At 43.6% G+C, this 25,285-nt stretch overlaps 1 protein-coding gene and 1 pseudogene across 20 annotated transcripts in view; both read right to left on the bottom strand.

The window, feature by feature from the left end:
- TIAM1 (TIAM Rac1 associated GEF 1) overlaps nucleotides 1-23,089 on the bottom strand; it is a 146,363-nt gene extending 123,274 nt beyond the window's left edge. For 14 of the 19 annotated variants that reach the window (XM_089910310.1, XM_089910325.1, XM_089910316.1 and 11 more), the window contains exons 1-5: nucleotides 22,979-23,068; nucleotides 22,194-22,224; nucleotides 21,874-21,953; nucleotides 13,700-13,774; nucleotides 12,602-13,578 (exon numbers count right to left, since the gene is read on the bottom strand). In XM_089910310.1, coding sequence (XP_089766436.1) covers nucleotides 12,602-13,578; nucleotides 13,700-13,774; nucleotides 21,874-21,892 — 1,071 coding nt within the window. In that variant the 5' untranslated portion in view covers nucleotides 21,893-21,953; nucleotides 22,194-22,224; nucleotides 22,979-23,068. Of the gene's footprint in view, nucleotides 1-1,660; nucleotides 2,457-12,601; nucleotides 13,579-13,699; nucleotides 13,775-21,873; nucleotides 21,954-22,193; nucleotides 22,225-22,978 lie in introns of those variants that run through there. The other 5 variants (XM_089910315.1, XM_089910311.1, XM_089910319.1 and 2 more) reach the window with 5 other exon arrangements.
- LOC115802338 (small ubiquitin-related modifier 2 pseudogene) overlaps nucleotides 13,585-25,285 on the bottom strand; it is a 296,470-nt pseudogene continuing 284,769 nt past the window's right edge. Inside the window, exons 9-10 of the transcript XR_016392965.1 lie at nucleotides 22,979-23,156; nucleotides 13,585-13,774 (exon numbers count right to left, since the gene is read on the bottom strand). The product of XR_016392965.1 is annotated as a small ubiquitin-related modifier 2 pseudogene (transcript). The remainder of the gene's footprint in view (nucleotides 13,775-22,978; nucleotides 23,157-25,285) is intronic.

Below are 25,285 nucleotides of genomic sequence, written 5' to 3'. Positions count from 1 at the left end.
GTACATCTATATGCCTTGAGTTTCCCAGCAAAGAGCTCAGACTCAAAAGCGGATGGAAGGAGAAGGAGAAGATGAAAAAGAAGATGAGGGAAACAGAGGCAGACACTGGACAGGCATGTCTCTTAACAGTCTACTACATGCCCACAAACCATGAACTCCTACAGAATGCCTTGATGTCTCTACTGCAACTAAGAGTTGAGGCCTCAATAGACACTCACCTCTTTGTCAGACTTGAACACGTGCTCATGCCAACTGACACTGCAACCCTGCAATGGCCCAGGCTGTGTGTATTCAACTCTGGGACGACCATTAAATCGAGCAAAGAAGTGATTACTCCAGGTTAAGAGGCCTGCTGGCCCCAGCAGAGCTGGCACACTTTGGGAGCGTAGCCACTGGAGAATGCTCCCGGATCTGTGATCCAAGCCAGCTCCACCTTGTTTCCACAGTGGTTAAGCAGGCTAAGTGGCACATCCTCCCACTGATATGTGACCCAGCCTGTCCAGAAACAGATGGTGGCTGCCCAGCTCCAGCCTCTATTTGGTCATGAAGCTTGGGATGTGCCAAATACCCAGAAACCCTTGCTCCAGCATCGTGGGAAATGATGTCCACCCAGTCAGAGGCATTGCTCCACACCTGAATGGTCAACGGGACTCCACATCCCCCTACACCTTGACTGTGGGAGACAGTCATCTACAGCAGGGCTCCAGATGCCTAAGTGCCACACGAGAATTACAAGTTTACAGGTCTCAGAATCTTGAGAACAAACCAAAGACAGATACACTGATGTAGAGGCACTAGGTTCACACACTGAAAGAGCGCTCCAAGGCTGCATCCTAAATGCCCATCCTTCTCAAATGGCAGGATGCATACCACTGTGATACAGCTTCCAATAGCTCAGAAGAAAGACAGCATCATTGTGATGCAAACATTCCTGGTGCATCTTTCCGAAGGGTTCCTCCTCCTACCGACCTCCATCTCAAGGACACTTCACACATGAGAAACCTGACTCTCCCCACACTTAAGAGCCCCTGTAGGGCTTCCCTGGTGGCGAAGTGGTTGAGAGTCTGCCTGCCGATGCAGGGGACACGGGTTCGTGCCCCGGTCCAGGAGGATCCCACATGCCGCGGAGCGGCTGGGCCTGTGAGCCATGGGTGCTGAGCCTGCGCGTCCGGAGCCTGTGCTCCACAATGGGAGAGGCCACAACAGTGAGAGGCCCGCGTACCGCAAAAAAAAAAAAAAGCCCCTGTCAACCACCCCACTCTTCCAAAGGCAAGAAATCCAGATGATCAACCCCAGGGAAAATTCCCACGGAAGCCCAGCAGTCTTTATTGCAAATGCAAGGCATGTTCCTTCTTCTCTAGTTAGATGTCTTAGCATACGATCAGTCCTAGAATATTTAACCGAATACTGAAATTTAAAGCAAAAGTCAGAGGAGATCAAGGGAAATGGTTAAGACCCTAGCTAGACAGAGAAATAACTCCCAACATGGTGCATGATCCAGCCAAAGATTTCCTAAAAATAGCTCAAAATAAACTCCCCATGTTAGAACCACTCCACAGAAGAGGCTTCCAATTATAAACAACATTCATGGAATACAGAGGCTCTTAAATCCTGCTCTTCCTGGACAAGTCCTCCCAAGCCAGATTCTTCGAGCACTCACCGATTTCCATTCCACTGGCAGTCTCCCAGCATGAATGCATGCACTTTCCCATTGGATGCACAAGTGGCCAGCTGTTGCCCCAAACATTCGACAGCTGCCAGGCAAGAGTTTTCTTTGTCATTTTAGCCAGGCAGCAAATGCTGAAATGAGCTCTGGTGCTAAAGTGGAGGCACCAAGAGGTAAATTCAAAGCCTGTTTTCACTGCCTTGAAAACTGGAGGAGGGTCACCCAGCATGAACATAGGCTAAAGACACATTGTGGCAAAGGTTCAAGTTGTTTCCACCGGGGAATTCAGAAAGACTCTGAGGGACAGGTTTGCTGTGCTAAAGATGTGTGGACACAATTTTGAAGAGCTAATTAGCCACAAAGTTCAAGGGCCCTGGGACAAGTCAGGGACCAGGAGGGTCAATTGGCAACTTGTAGTTACAAGTCGAATGCAGTTAGAAACTGGTATGTTGGTCACTTTGTTTAATTTCCCCGTTGAATCCAGCTTTGCTTCGATACACCTGTAGAAAGAAGGTAAATACAGAAGAAAAGAGTTCACAGAATTTCAATGGGGGGAGATTTTTTTTTTTTTTTGGCCATGCCACGAGGCACGCGGGATCTTAATTCCCCAACCAGGGAGAGAACCCGCGCCCCCTGCAGTGGACGTATGGATTCTTAACCACTGGGCCACCAGGGACGTCCCTGGGGGAGGAGATTTTGACCTTCAGAAGCCTTGAATTAGAACAATTTCTGCCTCATTAAATTCTAAAATAATCCCCCTCTGGCTTATCATCTTCATCTTATCCCCCAAATCTAAGGACTCCCCTCCGCCACACATGCACACACATAAGCACTGTCTTTGGTTTCCAACATTCTCTCCTTGGTACGCTCAGTACTACACTATACTATACCCTTAGTATACCCTCCCGTGGTAATCTCAATACAGCAAATGTCATGTCTGGGCAAGTTGTTTTGAACCAATCCATGCCTCAGTCTCCTCACCTGTATAATGGGAATAGCAACAATATTCACTTTGTAAGACACTTTGTAAGATGTGAGATTGAGGTAACACAAGTTTCTAGAATGGTGCCCAGCACACAGTACCTGCACAAGAGTGTTAACTCTAATTACTGTCACGTCCATCCTCAGCCTTCCTTACATCTCAGCCCAAGGAGAGAAGACGCTGCCTGACCTCACTTACTAGCTTCCTGCACTAACATGAAAGAATGGGTGTTGCTGAGGAACTTGGGAAAAACAAGGTCTCATGGGAAAAATACACAGGCCCACCAAGGCAGGTGCGAGCCAATGTAATCCCCTTGAATTATTTTCACATTCGCAAAACTGCACAATAAACTAAGAAAATGATGTTTCCTATGCTGTAAGTAACTGCTAGGCTCTGCTACTAACAATTACCACTCTTGAGTTACAGAAATATTGCAGCATCCATTTGCCATCACTGTAAGGGTTTTTTCTTTCCTCTCTCTACACAAGTAGCCAGTGCCATTTTGATTTTTTTTTTTTTTTTTTTGCGGTACGCGGGCCTCTCACTGCTGCGGCCCCTCCCGCCACGGAGCATAGGCTCCGGACGCGCAGGCTCAGCGGCCATGGCTCACGGGCCCAGCCACTCCGCGGCACGTGGGATCCTCCCGGACCAGGGCACGAACCCACGTCCCCCGCATCGGCAGGCGGACTCTCAACCACTGCGCCACCAGGGAAGCCCCCATTTTGAATTTTTGATTCCGAAGTTTGTAAACTGTACCTCTTGACCTCCCCCTCTTAGCCTCTTTACATGTGTCCCAGCTCCCTTTGAGACATTTCTAAAACCCTGTTTCTATTTCCTTCCTCTTTCCTTCCTAAGGCAAAATCTCCATGCCCTTTAAAGTTTCCAGCCCTCAGTCCCATCCTCTCTAATGATTCACAACGGAGTGACTCAAAATTTCTCTCAACTACAACTGCTGAGGTTCTTACTGCTGCCCAGAAGAGTCTCAGAAGTAAGTTGGCAAATGCTTGAAACGTTGCCTCAGGTAACTCCAGATTGGAGACAGCTCTATGTCTAAGTCAGTGAATCATCTTCTCTCCTTTCATCTGTTTTTCTATGTGCATGTCTCAAACCCTGTCGTCGCCCTTCCCCTCCTCAGGACCTCAGGATATATCACATCCCTAGTCCCTTTTCTTCTTTTCCTAGTGCCACCTCCCTGGTTCAGCCACAGACTCTCTGTTCTAACTACCCATCAATCCATCAATCCATCCTGCGTGCCATGGCTGGGTACGTCTCCCCGGAGCAAGGTGAGGGCTCCCAAGGCTGTCCATCCAGGCCCTCCACCAATGTCCAGCCTTAGCACTGGACCTTTGGATGCACCCAGCCACCAGTGAAACTGAAGAACTCATGCCGGTGTATGCTCCCAACCTTTCTTGCATCCAGGAATTCCAGGAATACTGATCCTTCAAGGTTCAGCTCAAAGTCCCTCTTCCCACAGCTGGAAGCCTTCTCTTTCCCTCCTCCAATCCCCGTGCAGCTTCTCTGCAGCATCCCCTTCCCCCTGCCCCCTTCCCCCCCCCCGCCCAACTCTGCTCCAGCCACGTTGGCCTATTTGTTCTTCCTCAAAGGTGCAGGGCACACTCCCACCTTCCAAATCAATGGCCAATTCCCATCTCCCTTCCAAATCCATAGCCAAGTCTGCCCATCCCGAGGGGCGGGGCCCGACCCAACCACCTGATCCGGAATTGCCACGCATTCCCCACTGCCTGGTCTTCGTCACCTTGCTCTCTTTTCCCCATAGCATGCCATTTACTTGTTATGCCGACTGTTTGCTGCAGACACACCTCCACTTCACCCCAACTAACTTCCTGAGCTCAGGGATCTCTTCTTGATGCATCCCAAGCACCAAGAATAGTGTCTGGCATGGCGTAGGCACTTCCAAAAAAACCCCACAAACACTGTTGAACAATTTAACTGCTGTTCATCTTCCACCCTCTTCTCCAACCAAGAAAAGCATTTCTCATGGAACACATTTTAGTTTGATTTAATGGTCTAGTCATTTCCAGGCTCAACTCACGCTCAACTCCAGTTGAAGTCACAACTGAGCCCCAACTGGAAAGCTTGACTTCCACATCTTCCAGCCATCCGCGTTTATTACGTCTTTTATGGAGACAACCAGAGCTCACTTACATGTTTTTTCTTTCATCTTTTTAAAAGGAGAGAAAGTGAGAAAGACATATTGGGCTGTTTTATGGCCCAAACTAGATATTCTGTCAACAGGAAGTTCAAAGCACACTGGGCCCCAACACAGAGAGAAAAGCTGGTGGGCGTTTCCTAAGTTCTGCCCTACGGATCCGTGGAGACGCTCCCAGGGCTGCACAGCAGGCTGGCTGGGAGGCCTCCAAGCTCCCAGTCCCAGCCCTTTAGCCTCCTCAGTTATGCTGGGAAACCAGCAAGGGCACGTTACTGTGGGACACGACTTACACTGAGGGACACAGAGGCTCCTCTCCTTGCGGACTAAATGTGATTTTCAAAGGCTTGGGCCTCCCCAACCTATATTAGCATAAATAAACAGCTCTCCAAGTGAGGAGCAGGGGTCCTTAAATAACTTCAGGGGGTCCCTAAGGTCCTGCTAAGGTCCTAAGGTCCCTAAGGTCCTGCTATCTGTTCGAAGCCAGGCCTTCCTCATACAGTCCAACCAAAACAGCATGTCGCAAGGGAGTGGATGCAGAAGCAGACATGAGACTCTAGTGTCTTCTGATAAGCCAGAAATTGTACAGATTTGCAAAAATACCAAACAATGCCCTTCTTCTGGCTCTTTTTTTTAATTTCAGAAAATAAAATTTAAAAAATAAAGTTATTTATGTGAACGTGTAATGGTTCATTGCTGCTATTTTAAGATGAACTAACAAGGTTTTTTTTACATTTCTGTTTCAATTTCTAATGTGATAAATATTTATAGATACAACCCACATGGACAGAAGCCCTTTGGAGTCTGTAACACTTTTTAAGAGTATAAAGGAGTCCGAGAACTGCTGATACAAGCCATGTCTCAGCTACCTTCTCACCCTCCCACTCCTCAAAAGAAGATCTTGGCAAAGAAGAGGGATATTCTTGTTTAAATGGATGGGCTGTTTTCCAAAATAAATACCTCATTGCTTAACTTACGTGGCAGAAAAAGAAAAATCAAAAGGAAGGCAAAAAAGAAGCATCAAACAGGAGCCGCGAAAGAAGAGAGGTTTTTTTAAATGGATTTTATATGAAAATATTTTGTTTCACGAAGAATTAACCTAAGGGTCTTCAAATGTATGGGTACCAAGGGGGAAGGGAGTGGGGTGGGAGGAACTGGGAGATTGGGATTGATACATATACACTATTGATACTATGTATAAAATAGACAACTGAGGGGAGCACACATAACATCCCCTCCCCTTTGGATTTCCCTCCGGTTTAGGACACCACAGTGCATTAAGTGGAGTTAATGCACTTAACGCACTGTTTTGTCCTAAACGGATGGGAAATCCAAAAGGGAGGGGATGTTATGTATGTGTATGGTTGGTTCATTTTGCTGTGCAGTAGAAGCTAACACAACATTGTAAAGCAACTATACTCCAATAAAAATTAATTAAAAGAATTAACCTGAGGTTCTCAACCAGAAGCTTCTCGATGGACCTTGGAGGACCCGTGGATCCCCTGAAATGATATGCAAAAGGGTGGTCTCTTGTGTTGATCCCAAAAGATCCAAATTTTTCATCTGATTCGCAAAGGAATCTGTGACCAAAGGTTAGGAATCTCTGGATGCTGATGTCACTTCTCAGCTCAGGGAACATATTTATTATCCCTGAACCATTTAAACTAAGTGTAAAACAAAACAAAATTTTAAAAATCAACACAACTTTTATAGGAACTCAAGATCTTCTTCTGATCGTGCTGCACCCTTTATCTTGCTGAAATCACCAATCCTATTAACTTGTTTATCCAAGCAAGAAAGTCATCAGGGATAGAGCCTTCTGAAGTCATCTTTGGCATTTCTCCAAAAAAGACATACAGATGGCCAACAGGCACATGAAAAGATGCTCAACATCGCTAATTATTAGAGAAATGCAAATCAAAACTGTGATGAGGTATATCACCTCACACCAGTCAGAATGGCCATCATTAAAATGTCTACAAGTAACGAATGCCGGAGAGGGTGTGGCGAAAAGGGAACGCTAATACACAGTTGGTGGGAATGTAAGTTGGTGCAGCCACTGTGGAAAACAGTATGAAAGTTCCTCAAAAAACTAAAAATAGAGCTACCATATGATCCAGCAATCCCCCTCCTGGGCATATATATGCAGACAAAACTCTAATTCAAAAAGATACATGCACCCCTATGTTCACAGCAGCACTATTCACAATAGCCAAGACATGGAAACAACCTAAATGTCCATCGACAGATGAATGGATAAAGAAGATGTGGTGCGTATATACAGTGGAATACTGCTCAGCCATAAAAAATAATAATGCCATTTGCAGCAACATAGATGGAACTAGAGATTATCATACTAAGTGAAGTAAGTCAAAGACAATACCATACGATATCACTTACATGTGGAATCTAAAATATGACACAAATGAACTTACCTACGAAACAGAAATAGACTCAGACGTAGAGAACAGACTTGTTGCCGAGGGGAAGGTGGCGGGGAGATGGAGTGGGAGGTTGGGATTAGCAGATGCAAATTATTATACATAGAATGAATAAATAACAAGGTCCTACTGTATAGCACAGGGAACTATATTCGATATCCTGTGATAAACCGTAATGGAAAAGAACATGAAAAAGAATGTATATGTATGTATAACTGAATCAGTTTGCTGTAAAGTAGAAGTTAACACAACATTGTAAATCAACTATACTTCAATTTAAAAAAATACAAATAAAAAATAAAGTCGCCTTTGGTCATCTCTCTCAGGGACTGCTGATTCGGGCCACGGTAGTGGACAGTTACTATTTTCTTTTCAGCCCACCACCCTGTTTGGCTTCTGTACCAGAACTGGGGGGTTTTGATGTTAAAATCTGAGGGCACGTGCGCTGAAACCTGTTTGAACATGGGGAGGCAGTGTGGTGTGGGTTCGCTTCTGAAGAAAGGACCCTGGTCTGTGGGTCAGAAGACCTGGACTTCAATCCAGTCGTGAGACCCTGTCACCTAATCTCCTTAGGTTGACTTCCTCCCCTGAAAAGTGATGGGAGAGTTGGCAACTCGCAATCAGGCTGAAATGAACCCCCGCAGAGGTGCTCAGGGGCCAGGAGCTCTGTCTTCTGTCAATCCCACTCCATATACCACGGCGGGAAGAGGGTGTCAGAAGCTGGACCAGCACACAAACCTTAGCACCAGCGCCACGTCCCCGCGAGGAGCTCTGGGGGGGGCCCCCTGCTCCCTCCCAAGGTGGCGGCCCCCTGAGACATCCTCAGCACAGCTGTTCACATTCTTTCATCTCCCAAGTGGATGAATGAAGCCCTCCTCAGGCGTTATGCAGGACAGCTCCAAGCCAAAGCTTCCCTTTCAAGCGCAGAACCTGGCTCAAGGACACTCTATCGAATGGCAGTTTCCTTGCTCCCCCTCACCCGCTGATAGTCTTAGAAACACAGGAGAGCTGAACTCTACACAATTAAACAAAACTTTACCATCATAACTCATAACCATTATTTACGGAGCATCTAATACATGCAAGATATTGTGCCAGGAGTTTTACATTCATTCCCGTGTGGAACCCTCATTCAAGAGGCACTGAGATCCTTCTAGGTTACATAGGTAACAGGGTTCAAACTCACAAGCTCAGACCTGCTGGACTCCAGAACCTCTTCTTTGCCTGACACCAGGCTGCCCCTTCCTCTGTCCATTAACCATGGGAACACTGAGAGTAAAGTTCAGGCCAAAATACCAATGAGGCATTCATTGAATCAAGGGGCAAGCTACTTGGGATTTTACAGAAGTCAGTACAAATAAACTCTGCTTTCAGTAGTCTGGGTAAATCCTCCCAACAAATGAGTAGCAGACTGACTGACAAGATAAAACTTTTATGCAGGAGGTACACGACACATACTCAAGTATACTGAATTGGACAAATATAATTTCTCAGCACTTAGTGTGTGGCAGACACATTTTTTGATCATTTTCAAATAAAAAGATGTTGTTCATGTTAGTTCAGATGAAACATATTGTCTCTCAGGCTCAGAGGCCATGATCTTGGCGAAATGCCTGCCAGGAGCTCTTTTCTGGGGAATTAAACTGCTGACAGGACTATTACAGATTCAACCACATCACCGGGGCAGATGAGGTGGCCTTAATATCTACGATCCAAACTTGCTGGAGAGGGCCCCTGGGTCAGAAACTTTTACCAACAAAAAAAAAAGAAAAAAATAATTCTTTTCAAGGAAGCCTCCACACCCACTGCCTCTTAAAATACACTGTTTGGAACATAGTGGGTTCTCAAGAAATTACGCTAGATGAACACACCAAACTTAGACTAGGAAGTGTGGGTGGATGGACAGTGTTGTGAATAAGTCTGGGGTTTGTTTCAAGTCATTAAAGATCTTCACTCAACACGTAAAGTCGATACAAAAATAAGACTTCCGTTCACTTTATACTCTGCAAAAGGCTTCCATGCATGGAATCCCACTTGGTTCTCCTAATGGCCCTGTCAGAGGCTGGTGTCACTCACCCTGGTCAGAGAAGGAGCCAGTGATGGAGTGACTTGCCCAAGGTCACCGTTTAGTAAGGAGTGAGCCGGGATACAAATGTACTTCTTAGGATTCCTAGTCCTGTTGCACTTTGCGTTACATTAAGCGACCACAGTGCTTTATGAGACACCACACTGAGACGGTCTCACTTTCACATATTAACAATTTTAGAAGGCGACAAGCCGAAGAATGGAAATGTCGTACAACAATTACACATGAGAACTTTCAGCGATACCGGCTCTGCCCCTCTTCTGGGGGTGGCCACAGCCCCATCAGTGGGGAGTGGGGGGAAGCAGAGGTCCAACTGTCCCCCAGTGTTGGAGACCTGGAGATAGGGAGCCAGAATACCACCCAGCACCCCGTCAAATCTTACACAGAATGTGCGCTAACTTAGCATTGTTCCAGGTAAAAGTGACAGTCACAGGTGAGGTTCCTTTTAACTGCTTAGGGCCAGGAGACCATTTCTTCCAATCAGGTCTGCAATGCCAATCTGGCAATGTCTTCAGGACAGAGCCTGCAGTGCCTTTCAGGTGACCCTTTAATAGGGCACCTATCTCACCTGCGTCCCAACCTGTCAAGTTGCCAGTGTAGGAAGAGCCCGGCCAGTGTAGGCAGAGGGACCACAGCGGGGTAATTCAGTCGTTTCTATCATCATAATCTTGCTTCACACGAGAAATGGATAAAAATTCAAGGAGTGCACCTAGAGGCAACATTCACACTCACCTTCTCAAACCTCAGAATCAGCCTTTTTAATAATCTTGTTTCTAACACAAAGTTTGATATAAACACAAAACTACCTTGAGTCCTCAACTCATACAACACTAATAATAATGAAAATTACATCAACTTACAGATTGTCCCTTATGGGTAGCTTCTAAAGTACCAAGCGCTGGCCTTCACATTCCATTTTCTCAGAAACTTTATTATTATTCCCATTTGACAGATGAAGAAATTAAGGCTTCCAGAGACTTAAAAATTGTGCCCAGGGCTTCCCTGGTGGCGCAGTGGTTGAGAATCTGCCTGCCAATGCAGGGGACACGGGTTTGAGCCCTGGTCTGGGAAGATCCCACATGCCGCGGAGCAACTGGGCCCGTGCACCACAACTACTGAGCCTGCGCGTCTGGAGCCTGTGCTCCGCAACAACAGAGGCCTCGATAGTGAGAGGCCCGCACACCGCGATGAAGAGTGGCCCCCGCTTGCCACAACTAGAGAAAGCCCTCGCACAGAAACGAAGACCCAACACAGCCATACATAAGTTAATTAATTAAAAAAAAATTGTGCCCTAAGTTACTCAGGTAAGAAGACGTGGAGCCAGGATACCTGGCTTGGACACCATCAGCAAAACTTGTCCTTCAGTGGATGAATGGGGGCTGTGGGGGGAGTGTTATATACATACAGTGGAATATTATTCAGCCTTGAAAAGGAAGGCGCTTGTGACACATAGTACAACGTGTGAACCTTGAGGATATCAACCTAAATGAAATAAGCCTGTCACAAAAAGACAAATACTACACGATTCCACTCTTACAAGGTCTCTAGAGCCAAATTCACTGAGACAGAAAGTAGAACGGTGGTTGCCAGGGGCTGGGGAAAGGGGGAAACAGAGAACTATTGTTTAATGGGGACAGAATTTCAGTTCTACAAGATGAAAAGAGTTTTGAAGATGAAGGGTACACAACAGTGTGAATGTACTTAATACCCCTCAACCATACACTTAAAAATGCCAAGATGGTAAATGCCATGTGTACTTTTACCACAGTTTAAAATATCTTTTAAAAAAGAAGAGGAAAAGGTCAAACACAGACTCCTTTAACCTATATCAACCCAGAGGAATATATAGTAAATTTCAATTATTCTAATATAGAACTCTAGAGTGGTACAAAAAAGAAAAAGAAAAAACTGTATCCCCAGACGACTTGTATATGGGGATTTAAAATTCCAAAATAAAATTAGAGACCTGAGATTTTGAATACTTAAAAACAAAACAAAACAAAAAAACTTGCTCTTGGGCAGGAACACAGACAATCTAGTGCCAATTTCCTTTGCCCTCCTCCCCGGGTTCCCCACCATCCCATCTGCCCATTATATTTAGACACCCTTCCCAAGAGAATTGAGCCTCAAAATAACCCTTGAATAACTTTGACTTGCACTGAAGCAAGACCAGAAGGTGAACACCATGCACTGCTGGCCAGGTCAGAGCACACCTGCCGCTTTCCAGCTGACCTCAGTGGTATTCGCTGGACACCCTGGTGGCCAATACACCTTTCAAGGCAAATGGGCCCAATCTGGATTCCGGATCTGAAGCACCACCTTGCAAACTACCAACCCATCCTCAACACAAGCCAGGACTCCCAGAACTCCACTACAGGGAACTGCAGGACCAGAAACCAGAAGAGGACGGAGGCATGCAGGACTACTTGACACGTTATTATCTCCACGTTAATTACCATTACTAATGAAGGTAACGGGTCTTCCTTTCATAAGTAAGATATGTTTTAAATCTTTGAAAAATGTTTTCACACCCACTCTTTCATGCCCTGGACCACGAAGCAGGTGAGTCGAGCATCTTTAGCCCACTGTTCGGAAGAGCAACTAGAAGTCAGGGTTTGTCCAAGGTCAAAAACTAGTTGGCTGCAGCATAGAACTGGAACCCACCCATGTTATTCCTTCCGCAACACCTCCCTCCAGAGAGAGGGCTGGCCAGCCTTGCAAGGAACAGGAAATTGAAATGGCTCCTGGTAAGGCAGTCAGCCTGCCAACCTCTGAGAGAAGCTGACAAATGACCAGAGCCCGCCCTGAATCAAAAACACCTCCTCCAACGAGCGGCCGACTAACCTCTTCCCACCTGTGGCGCTGAAGAAATAAGTTCGCAGAGTCCACACCCCACCAACCCCATCTGTCCACGGATAGAACCACGTTAGGAAGGAAGCTCGGAAGGAGCGAGATGCCGTTGAAGAGCTGAGTTGGAGAGGCAGCTTCCCGATGTGAACTTATCAGCTTTATTCCCACTCTCATCACATCCCCGACACACATCTACGCTTACTCCTTAATCCCCACCCCTTCACCACAGAACTGCAAGAGGGCGAAGCACAAGAGCGCTGCATCTCCAGAGAAACGGCATCGGCTGCAGCACCCACCAGGCAAACATGGTAAAACCCGGCTAAAAGATGGGAATCGTGTAAGAGCAAACTCATGCACTTAAAGTCATGCATCATTTCCAAAATATTGAAACAGATTCCAGTCACTTTACCTGAGTTGTTTTTGCTCTTCTGCCTTGCATGCTGTTGTTATGGCTCATTTGTGGGTTGGTGGCACCTTCAGAAAGACAGTGAGATTTCCTACAGGGAAGTGTGTTATAATTACTGTACGGAAGAGCCTCTTCGGCAGCAGCCGGTGGCATCTTATGGTTCCCAAGATCAGGAATATCAGACACCAAATTCCGACAGTAGCCTGCAAATTTGCCCCTCCGCCCCCCGTCTGCTGTCACCCCGGAGGTTTTCTGGGGAGCATACAAATCCCCCAGTGAATTGGCACGTTGACAGGTACTGAGCTGCCGCGGACTCGCCGGGGCTTCCATCCCCCGAGTCTCCTCGCAATCTTTCTCTTCAGCAGAACCCAAGATCTCTTCGTTGCTTGTTAAATGTTCTTGGCTCAGATCAGAGAGTGAGAATTCCAGGCTGTCTTCCCGCCAGATGTCTGCAGATTTGGAGCGTTTCTTCTTAAAGCTCGCCGTCTCCGTGAAAGTGGGCCCATCGGATGTATAGGGATGCTGCCTCCTGCCTCCCTCCGCCAAGTACGTAGCGTCATCCCCGTAAAGCCTGCTCTCCTCCGAGTCTGGCATGCTCTGCACAGAGGCTGCTGCGAGGACAATGCTGCTGCCTACACTGGGACTGACAGAAGAATCCGTGTAAGACACGGGTCTCAAGCCCATATCCACTCGGTCCACCCAAATGGGGCTCCCGAAGTCCTCCAGGGTGCCTTCTTGGGAGAAGGGCTCCAAGCCATTTTCAGCCAGGGACTGGGGGATACTGGGAGTGCTGCTGGATCGGGTGGTCACTTCGGAGGTCCTGTGGATCACCTTCCCCGAGGAGGCGTGCCTGGTTCGCCGCACCTTGTGCGAGAGGCGCAGGGAGCGCGACGTGTGTTTGCGCCCCAGGCTTGCATGCTTTTCTCCATAAAACTCATGCACTACATTTTGACTTTCTGCGTTTCCCATGGTTTTATGGTCTGTAGCAAAGAAAAAAAAAAAAAAAGGAGGGGATCATTGAGTCATCCAATGGGTATAGGCAGTTAACAGGAAGAGTTCAGCACACAGGGACAGCAGCCAGCTTGGCAGATAACAGCACACCTATATGCACCTGGCAGGTACTTGGACTTTTACGTGGTAGCAGGTGAGAACTAACATCATGTACTGAGATTACTCCTGCGGAGATATGAAATAAGAACATAAATAAGATCATTAGAGAATTACACTTGTTCATTGAGCTGGCAACCATTGTCTTCTTCTACTTAAACTCTACAGGTGTATATTTAAAGCTCTATGCCTATCCATAAACTAAAAACTCTGAAAAGTACAAACCAAGGTGTCTGCCAAATGAGTAACTTTCTGTTTGAAATTACACATTTCAAAAAACCAAGCAAAACTCAGAGGTGCATTGGATAACCTCCCTCTCTCCCAATGGTTTTGTTTCATTCTGACTCCACCTATACTTCAAAATCAATCAAAAATGGAAAAGCTCAAGATGTAAGTCCAATCAACTCTTCCTAAGAAATCGACGTCAAGAAGGAAAAGGTTTTTAGCTTAATTCCACAGCATTCTGAAAACCCTGATTGGGAGGTTCGGGTAGGGGCTGTGACATGGGATAGGGAGAGGGAGATGGGCAAAATGAAATAGGAACCCCACTCTCTGCTTAGCAGCTAAACTAATGGGTTTATTTCTGGGAGCAAATCCAACCTGAGAACATTAATCTGGTACAGAGTGCCCTGCAAACAGAAATTCACATGATGAAATCACTAAATATCATTCAGCCTTTTGGGGCCACCCAGGTTAATTCAACTCCTTCCTTAACATTTTTCCAGTCTCTCTCATTGGTCTGAGGACTGTTACCCAGCGTGGAAAATAGAAAAATCCTCAAAGTTCAACATATGTGACTCTATTTAGCCTTATTCTCCTTGCTCAGCAACGAGGTTTCTCTAGACTAGTTAAGTGGTATACACTTAAGATACACACATGAAAATGGCCAGAAAGGAAAGAAGAAAAATAGAGTAGCTGGGCACATCCCTGAGCTGATTCTTCCAATCATCTACATAGTCGTTCATTCAGAAAATACATACTGAGCACCTACCACATTCTAGAAGCCAGAGATACAGCAGACAACAAAAGACACACATTCCCCATGCGCATGAAACTTACATTCTAGCCAGGGAAGGGATACAATAAACAAAAAAGTGAAAGGTACCAGAGGAAAACAGGAACAAATTTATTGTAACCATTACAGTTTGAAACACCCTGAAACATAATATACATTCACATTGATCCAGAACCACTCTATAATCCCACTGTTCAGTCTCAAAGGTTGCTTAAACTCCTATAAGCACATCTTCACTGAAATGAAATTTGTGGCAACGGGAAGGAAAAAACCTCCTCCATTGAATCTTCCGATGAGTTCAGAGGTAATTCATACAGACACCAGATGTGAAGCTATTCCCATACTGGAATATTCCCTACCAGGTCACACGTCACATGATTTCTGAGAGCGAAGTTTCCAAGAAAGAGAATCTTCCTTTTACTAGTAGCAAGCATACTTCAAAGCAATAAGTTCACGCCTCCCTGGCTGACGTCTTTAAGAAGCCAAGAGAAAACACAGAAACTCAACTTGGTGTAGGGAAAATGAAAAGATGCACTGTCCATGCATAACTTGTGTTATCTACATTCCTAAGAATATCATGTACTACATTTTTGCAAGTAAAATAAATAAGCATCTAAAGTAATGCTAAAGGCCATGACCAATTTCTCAGGGTTCTTGATTTCTTTTTTTAAGCGTACATTAAGATCTCTGGATGTGTCTATGTATCTATATGTTTTGCCAATGAGTAATTAAAAGCTTAGAACAGGCGTTGGCCACAGTCCCATTTTAAGAATCACATAGATTTAAAGTTAAAAGAAGGAAAGAATGATGGTGATAGAAACTGAGGTATAGAAAGGCAAAACTGTCACCTCAAATGTGCTAGGAGGTACCCTCCTCTACTGTATACATCAAAAGTTTGCAAATATAAATTCACAGGCATATTCTCAACAACAAATTTCTGGTTAGGCTTGTTTCTGCCAACAGAAAACTAATCAAGTTAAAAGCCTCAGGAGAGGTTTCCTAAAGGAAATGGCCCCAACCTTCAAGAACTACAGCACTCCCTGCATTGCTCTGACGGGTCTGTTATATTAATAGCATTTTTAGTAGCAAGATTCTTTTCAGCCAGCCAAGGTAGGAAAGAAGCCATTTTTATCTTTAGAACTAGAGTTTAGAGATGAATGCCAAATCTCTTAAATCCTACTGAGAAGAAATTCTCAGGGGATGATCTAAGCAGAGTCAGCAGGAAGTCTGAAGCAACTCAACTTAGCAGAAAAATGTTTCTAGGGACTGCTGAAACACCCCTTCATTTAAAAGCTTTTCCTGAAAGGTCAGTGAGAACCACGAAGGCCCACGTGGGGGACCCTGAAATAACATAAGCATGAAAAATTAAAATTGCTTATTGCATACAACAAACACAATCTCCTTTTTCAGGAACAACCCCCATCCCACGGGCAACCCCCAGAACATGGGTGAATTGAAAATCCTAACCCTTTTCACACACAAATGTAAAATGCCGGCTACTTTCAGCATCTTCATTTCTTCCTGCTCTCTCCTACTTAACCCGTATCATTTATTTTTATTACAAACAAAAACCTTGGTTTATATTTTACAGTTGCACAGGCTTTGTTTGTTCCTGTGAGTCTGGAAGCAACTCTGGGCAGAAAGTGGCTTTCACTTTTTCTGTAGCCTCTAGAGAGACTACAAGTGTTCTATGTGTGATGAGTCAATAAATGTTCATGCATTTTAGTAACAAAAGCAAAAAGTAGTGATCAGCACTTTACCAACATAATCATCACAGAGTCACTAGGTAAGAGGGGAAAGATTAAGGGGGAGGAGAACAGGTTGAAATGCAAAAACTGGGCTAGAAATAGAAAAGCAGAGCATCAGAATGAAGGTGCTCGATTGCAAGCTGGAAAATGTTACCATTTTTTAACTCATTACACTCGTTACTGATTTCCTTATGTAGAATGTTAGTGGCCCCAGATAGCTTGCACTTTCTGGGGGTAGTTAGTGGGAGGGATATTAAGCAGGAAGTAGTGCGCAAGACTGTAACATAGGAACAGTTCTCTGAATTCAAACCTCAAGTCTTACACTTTCTTTCCAATGGTCTAAGATCTGGCTTCCTGGCCTGCCCCAGGGCCTTTGCTCATGCTCCATCCTCTGCCTGCAACCCTCCAGTTTTCAGGAATCTACATCTGGCTCACTCTTTCCAGTTTGTTCCGATCTTGATTCAAATATCACCTTCTCAGAAAGGCCTTTCCTGGCGTCCCTATCAAAAGGACAACCCTCAGAACTCAACATTTCTTATCCCTCTTCTTTGACTTTTTCCCCTTCCTTAGCATTTATCATAATTGTAACAAAAAATGTGTCTCACTTACTTACCTTTTTTTGTTTATTTTTCGAGTATATTTGCTTTACAATGTTGTGTTAGTTTCTGCTCTACAACAAAGTGAATCAGCTATATGTTATATATATATCCCCTCTTGAGCCTCCCTCCCACACACCCCCATCCCACCCCTCCAGGTCATCAAAGAGCACCAAGCTGAACTCCCTGTGCTATACAGCAGCTTCCCGCTAGCTATCTATTTTACACATGGTAGTGTATATATGTCAATGCTACACTCTCAGTTTGTCAAACCCTCCCCTTCCCCCTCTGTGTCCACAAGTCCATTCTCTTCATCTGCGTGTGGTACATATATACAATGTAATATTACTCAGCCATAAAAAGGAATGAAATTGGGTGACGTGCAGTGATGTGGATGAACCTAGAGTCTGTCATACAGAGTGAAGTAAGTCAGAAAGAGAAAAACAAATATCATATATTAACACATATATATGGAATCTAGAAAAATGATACTGATGAACCTATTTGCAGGGCAGGAAAAGAGATACTTATCCTTTTCATTCTCTATCCTTCCCCACTAGAAACTAAGCCTCAGGGGTAGGACTGAAAGTTTGCTTGTCTTATTTATTGCTGTATCTGCAGTGCCTAGAACACTGCCTGAAAGACAGTAGGTGCTCAGTGGAAAAATACTGCATGAATGAATGAATGACAAAATAAACTTTAATCTAGAATGTAAAAATTCAAACTCATACAACTACAAGAGAAAATAGATGAGAATGTTAGCACAATGTGAACTAGAGAAAACACACATTGGCCTTAAATATGCCAGCTCTTCTACATCAGAGTGCCTAGACAACACACCGGTTTCCAGTCTGTGTGCTGTTCTCTGGGTCCCTTCCACCTGCAGACCAGCACAGGTCCCTCACTCCAGGCCACTGGGTTTGGGATCACCCTGATCCATGAACTGAGTTGAGGGCTTCAGCTTGCCCTGCTTCACTGTACTCCCCAAACTTCAATTATCTGGGCAGCGAATTAAGGCCTTGCTCCTGTCTCATTTCACTTAATTCCCACATTCTTCCTCTTTTTGGAGCTATTCCCTCAGAAGTTTAGGAAAGGGGTTTGGAATCGAGAGGATACATCTCCTCGTTGTCAGGGTACACAGTGCAGAACTGCTCAGCCTGAGATCCAGAGAAAATGGGGGCAAAGGAGACATAGTGACATGATGGGAAGGGGTCATCTGAAAGTAGATGATATCAGAAAATCAAGAGATTCTCAGGGCCAGAGACCAAGGACACTAGAGCAAGTGTGACTTTCCCATTCTTCCCAACACCATGATCTTTCTCTTTAAGTGAGGAGTTAAATTTTTCAAGTAATTATAGAAACTTCCTTTAAATCCCATCAAATTAAATACTACTATATAGCCGATTATGTTACTTGTGTACCTAGACTAACTTCGTTGGACTTACAAACAAACTGGACTTACGAATGCGCTCTCAGAATGGAACTCGTTCGTATGTAAGGGGCTTACTGTACTCGTTGAAATAGTTAAAAGGTATCTTAAGGAACTTTATCAATAAGTACAGGCAGCACTATATACAATAGCCAAGACACAGAAGCAGCCTAAATGTCCATTCACAGGTGAATGAATAAAGATGTATCTTTATCTATCTATCTATCTATACACACAAACACACATACACAATATGGAATATTACTCAGCCATAAAAAAAGAATGAAATAATGCCACTTGCAGCAACATGAATGGACCTAGAGATTATCATACTAAGTGAAGTAAATCAGACAGAGAAAGACAAATATCATACGATATCACTTAGGAATCTGAAAAAAAAAGATACAAATGAACTTATTTACAAAACAGAAATAGACCCACAGACATAGAAAACAAACTTATAGTTACCAAAAGGGAAAGGGGGGAGGGATAAATTAGGAGTTTGGGATTAACATATATACGCTACTATATATAAAATAGGTAACCAACAAGGACCAACTGTAAAGCACAAGGAACTATACTCAGTATTTTGTAATAAACTATAACAGAAAAGAATGTGAAAAAGAATAGATATATATATATATGTATGTATAACTGGATCCCTGTGCTGTACACCCAAAACTAACACAACATTGTAAAACAACTATACTTCAATTTTAAAAAAAGGAAAAAAAAAAGGTACAGTCATTAGAATGGTTTATACATACATCTGGTAGGTGGTCCTTTCTCAGGGACAGCTTTTATAAATTTATTAGCCTTATATGATAAAATAATATAGAACTATTCACACACACTGGAAAAAATGTCACATTCCTGGCTTTGGTAGTTTACTGCAATTATGTACGATGCAACCATTAGGAGAAACTAGGTTAAGGGTATACTTATTGTGTACGATTTCTATAATTATTTCAAAATAAAAAGTTAAAGCCTTAACTAACTGGAATATTCTGGTTAAATGAAATTTTTGTTTAAAAGTGAGGATTCTTCAACATGAAATGTTTTTGAATCCTCTTTTTCAACAAGTTAGGCAATAAAAAATAAGCATGTATTGAGCATTATCTAGTATATTATCAAGAAATACAAAGTAAACACAAAACAATGGCCTATAGTGAGACTAAATAGAGAAGTAGAGTTGATTAACTAGGAATTGGGCTTCTGTCTCTAACACAGTATGAACAAAACTGAAATGCTAATATTGGTACCAGCTAAGATGAAGTTAAGACACCACAGCTGATCTTTCTCCCAATGATAAACACTAAAAACTCTGGACCAAAGGAAAAACCAACTACCCAAGGAATTCCAAAGAATAAGCAAAAGCAGGTGGATTGGGGATGGGAGTCAAAACCTGAAGAAGCCACTCTAACAAGAGTGAGTTTCCCATTTTTGTTTTTATTACTTTACTCTTCCAGCCTTGCATGGAGGGTGAGCACACAGTCCAGCTGTGGCACAGGCAGCAAAAACTCCCGAGACATACCCTGTCATTCTAGCCAAAGAAACTAAGAATAATGATCCCTGCAAGTCAAAGAGAGGGATCTCAGAGAAAAAAAGAGCTGGAGGAAACAAATCATCTAATGCTATGTACATCTACACAAGTCCCAAGCTCACCCCTCAAGTGCACATACCTGGGACTGACCCAAAGCAAGACAGCAAAGGCTTTGAGAACTGAATTATGATATAAACCACAGCCCACCTCCCAGTCTAGCTCCCAAGTGGCACCTGTGTGGAATAAACCTACAGCCTCAGAGCAAAGGCTTTGAAAACTGAACTGACATGAGAGCCACCACCCACAGGAGGTCAGACAGAACTTGCCATCTGAACCTAGCCAGGTTGATTACCCATTAAAAAAGCAAAAAAGAAAATTCAACGTTCTCTAGATGATTTTCACAGGATCTAGATTCTCCCAACATAATACTCAAAATGTCCACAATGCATTCCAAAGAACCAGGAAAATCTAACCAGTTCTCAGGGGAAAGGACAGTCAATAGATGCCAACCCCAAGGTGACCCAGAGGTTGGAATTATCAAACTTTTAAAGCAACTTGTATAACTGTGTTCTCTGAGTAAAGGTAAACACTCTTGAAATAAATGAAAAATTTAATTGCTTGCAACATCTATGCAAGATCACCGTGAACATCAATTATTATACATGAGTGGAGAAGTACAACACAAATGAAAAAGAAAGGTAAAACCTGTATGATCCAAGATATAACATGTAAGCTGAATTTTTCAATCATGCCAATGTGAGGTTTTCTTAGTACTGCATGAGAAAACATTCCAGTTAATAGAAAGCCACCCATGGTCAAAGTCTCTGGGCAGAGAGAACAAAGAAAAATACTCTACTAGTTTTAGTCAGAGGGAAAAAAGGGAGAGAAAGAAGAAGACACAAGGGAAACGAGAAATAACCTCATCACCTTGAGATCTAAGGAGGTTATAATAATATTTTTATGGTTTAGGATGTCTAATTCCCTAGATGAGACCAGAAGTTCAAGCAGTACTCCAAACAGATGACAGAATGCCCCACCCTTTAGCTGAAGAACAGGAATGTTCCACATGATCAAAGCCCAGCCTTGTGGGTCAGCCTGCCAGGGCTTGCCCTGTTCAGGAGTAGATAATCAAAAAGATAATTCTACTATTAGGGTCAAACATCTCTGGAGCAAAACTCTTCTTATTCTCAGCAAGTCAAAACTTACATTTGAGATGCACATCCAAGATATTGGCTTTGAGGAGATTAAAAATTTAAGAATGTTAACAATATTTTACTTTCTCTCTCTCCCTCTCCCCGCCACCACACACACAGGAAGACAGAGGGAAAGGGAGAGGAAAAAAGAGAGAGAGAGAGAGAGAGAGAGAGAGAGAAGGAATATACAGACATATAAAATATTTTTAAGTTACTATCCTCGATAGAGTGATTATGGGCAATTTTAATTTTCAAAATTATACTTTGTTTATTGTATTTTCCAAAGTTACACTAAACCTGCAATTCATTTTAAGGAAAGAAAATAAATAAATAAATGCTTTAAGTTCCTAGGTTTCTTGGATAATTGAAGAGAGTAAGGATGGGGGCACCACACTGACAGCTACAATTAAACAGCACCAAACCCAAACTTAAAACAGATGGCTCCAGAAAATTACCTAAGATAAAGAAAATACTATGGAGCTGGAATTTAATCACTCTTTCTCTATGTTCCAATGGCAGTTTGCTCGACCTCCTCACATCGTGTCTGTGGCATGGTTATTTGTACACTGACACACTTGTCTTGCTTTGTATGTAGACCCCTCGCATTTTATTATAATCTCCCAGTGGCAGGGACCATGACTTACTTGTTATTACACTGGCCATTTAAATAAATTAAAGTTTTCGTACAGCTCTTCTCAATGGAAATGCTCATCACTCAGATTGCCTATAATAAGGGTATTCCAAAAATATAAAATATTAGAGCCCATTAGTGGGCGCAAGATGACCCAACTTATATTCAAGTCAAAAGTTAACTATTAAAGCAAGGTTTCTCTTGCTGATAAGGGCATTGTGAAATCCAAGCATAAGGCATCTAATGATGTATATAAATTATGATTATTATTAATGAAAATTTTCACCCCTCCCGAGGTATTTAAAAACTTATTAAAATAAACGTAATGATTACCCTTCTATGACTTGAAAACAGACCTCCAAAACTGCAAAAGAAAGGATGAAATGTATTTATTTCAAAGTTAAATTTGAAGCAAAAATCACAGGACAACAGATTGCAAATTTAAAATTAGATTCTAGTGGGAGGGCTTGGTTTCAAGCCTGTTTTTTTCCTACTGGAGGCTGAGCCTGAAGACAGGATAGGGGGGTTGGGGGAAAAGAGCTAAGATTAAACTGAGACAAAGTTCTGAAAGTTTTTGCTAAATCTTTACAAACCCATGAAAAGCGTTTTGCCAAGTCACACACAAATACCCCTAACACAGGAGACTAAACAGGAAAGTTTTGCAACAAATAAAAGATGATCTTTGATTTAGAAAGATTATTATTTTGACTGTATTTATTTTGCTTTTTAAAAGATTATCCAAACTAGAAACAAAATATATCATTGTTTTGAAGTAAGATTTTGAAGTTGGGATTGCCTTTTTCAAACATAATCCCATCTAAAGATGGCAAAGCTCAGGAATAAATGTAGAAGATCCTGAGGGCAATTCACAGGGGGAAAAAGACAGGTACCTGCTTTTGCTTTTTTCTTTTTTTTTTAGTTTTAATGCTAATACTTTTGACTTGTTAGATGGGTGTAACCTTAATCCAAAAAAAGTGACTCCAAATTCTTTCTTCCACAAGCTACATACAACACAGCAATGCCAATTCTGATAAAATGTATCTGTCTCACCACCTCTGAGGCATCACCATTAATTCATGGGGATATACACAGGCTCAAATACACATACACAAACTTACCTTACAAGGCAACAGTGGTTCCCAGCCCAACTTGCCCCAAGAGCACTGTGGCATTTAGATATTGAGATTGGAAATGATGTCAGGATGAACAATGACTGGGGCTGGGAAACGTATCAGCACTGGCCCCTCGGGGTGGCCATCACAGTCTCATCTGAGTCTATGAGAATGTCCCCAAAACCTGGAGAGGACAGAAAAAGAGAAAGCAAATGGTTAGCCAGAACACAGGATATAGGAATTTTCCATCAAGCCCATTTACGTAAAGTCTCCAACATCCATTTTGTGTGAAATACCACACCCCAAATTGAACAATGCCACATTTAGCTACAGGTATAAAATAACAGGCATAATCAGATAAATCAATAAACACAAGCATATTTACATTCACGGTAATAAATATCCTGACAAACCCAGTTATTTTATCATTTTAACCTAACTCTAAAGATGAAGGTATCACATAACAGAAACAGGTTACTGGGAAATGGTGTCCATGGTTCCCTCTTAATGTTTAAAAAGTCACAACAGAGATGAATGAAAGGAAACAAGGGCAACTCAGTTATTCTCAAAGTAGAGCTATATTTACCAGAGAAGTTGAAGAAAATGCTAAAAGACAGTTAAACAAAAGACCAAATTCAGTACATAGACCTTCTCATCATATACATGTTTTCAAAATAAGTTCCACAAACAAGCAGTATTAATGGTCTTTTTGTTCTAAAGCCTGCCTTCTGAGGTGAGGCTGCAGATACTAAAGACAGGAGAAAGCCCCGAGGGCTTCCTTGGGGTGGCTGCCCTCATTCCTCTCCTGCGGACCATTCCTCTGTGGGGCTGCCCACAGGTGGCACCTATTGCTGGTGGCTTCATCAAGGTGGGAACCCGAGGACTTTCCTGGTGACGCAGTGGTTAAGAATCCGACTGCTGGGCTCCCCTGGTGGCACAGTGGTTGAGAGTCCGCCTGCCGATGCAGGGGATGCGGGTTCATGCCCCGGTCCGGGAGGATCCGACATGCCACGGAGCAGCTGGGCCCGTGAGCCATGGCTGCTGAGCCTGCGCGTCCGGAGCCTGTGCTCCGCAACGGGAGAGGTCACAACAGTGAGAGGCCCAAGTACCGCAAAAAAAAAAAAAAAAGGATCCGCCTGCCAATGCGGAGGACACGGGTTCGAGCCCTGGTCCGGGAACATCCCACATGCCGCGGAGCAACGAATAAGCCCGTGCGCCACAATTACTGAGCCTGCACTCTAGAGCCCGCGAGCCACAACTACTGAGCCCACGTGCCACAACTACTGAAGCCCGCGCGCCTAGAGCCCGTGCTCCGCAACAAGAGAAGCCACCGCAATGAGAAGCCCGTGCACTGCAACAAAGAGCAGCCCCCGCTCGCCGCAACTAGAGAGAGCCCACGGTCAGCAAGGAAGACCCAACGCAGCCAAAAATAAAGAGATAAAGGTGGGAACCCAAGATGACAAACAGCTTGCACAGGACCACAGAGAAAACTGCCTCCTGGTGTAGAAGGCAGCCACACCAAGACAGTAAATAAATAAATATATACATCCATAGAGAACAGCACAATAAGTGAAGTTACAGTTCTCTCTATCTTGGAAAACGTGCTATTTCGCCGTGAACTTGGTGACTCACGCTTGCCAGGAGAGGAGCAGAGCTCTCAGAATACCCCATTATTACCCTACAATACATGTCCTTCCCATAATTCTCCCACTGCTGTCCTGTTCCCTCTCTTTCCCAGGCATCCTCCTTAAGCTGATCTCTGTAAAGTTTAAAATTTTCAAAGCGGTTCCTGAATTGCTTAGGAACTGGCAGAAATTAATAAGCAACAGCCCATTTATATTGAAATGGACTCATTACAGTACCAGCTGCCAATAATTTGCAAGGCTGGTTTCTTGCTGGCAAACCGGGCCTTGCAGGCGGCTGTCCTCCACCTGCACAACGGAGGCTGATAATGCATTTTTTTATACTTAAAAAAAAAAAAAAAGTACATATTCTACTACCAGAATTAAAATGTTTCTCTGTTATATTCTTCTAACCCCTGAGCAGAAAAACTACATGGGGAAGAAAGTGAAAGTTACCAGGCATGATTTATAAAACATGCAGGAAAACAAAACTCAGTTTATTTGGTATGATTTTTTTTCTGATTTTGGTGGGAAAAAAAATTTTTACCTGTGAGCCTGGCTGTGGAACTGACCCTTGATACAGATGGATGAAGAGACACATACATAGTTGTTCTTTGCAATCAGCAAATATGCTAAGGTTGCTGTGTGTCATCAAGCACTCAGTATGTATCGAGCACTCACAGTGGGTTAA

The sequence above is a fragment of the Delphinapterus leucas genome, chromosome 4, assembly GCF_059928025.1.
Source record: "Delphinapterus leucas isolate spDelLeu-1000000601 "Yukka" chromosome 4, BTC_Dleu_Yukka2, whole genome shotgun sequence".
In the NCBI taxonomy this organism is placed as follows: domain Eukaryota; kingdom Metazoa; phylum Chordata; class Mammalia; order Artiodactyla; family Monodontidae; genus Delphinapterus; species Delphinapterus leucas.
Note: the sequence above shows the minus strand (reverse complement) of the source record. Positions and strands in the feature narration are given on the sequence as shown.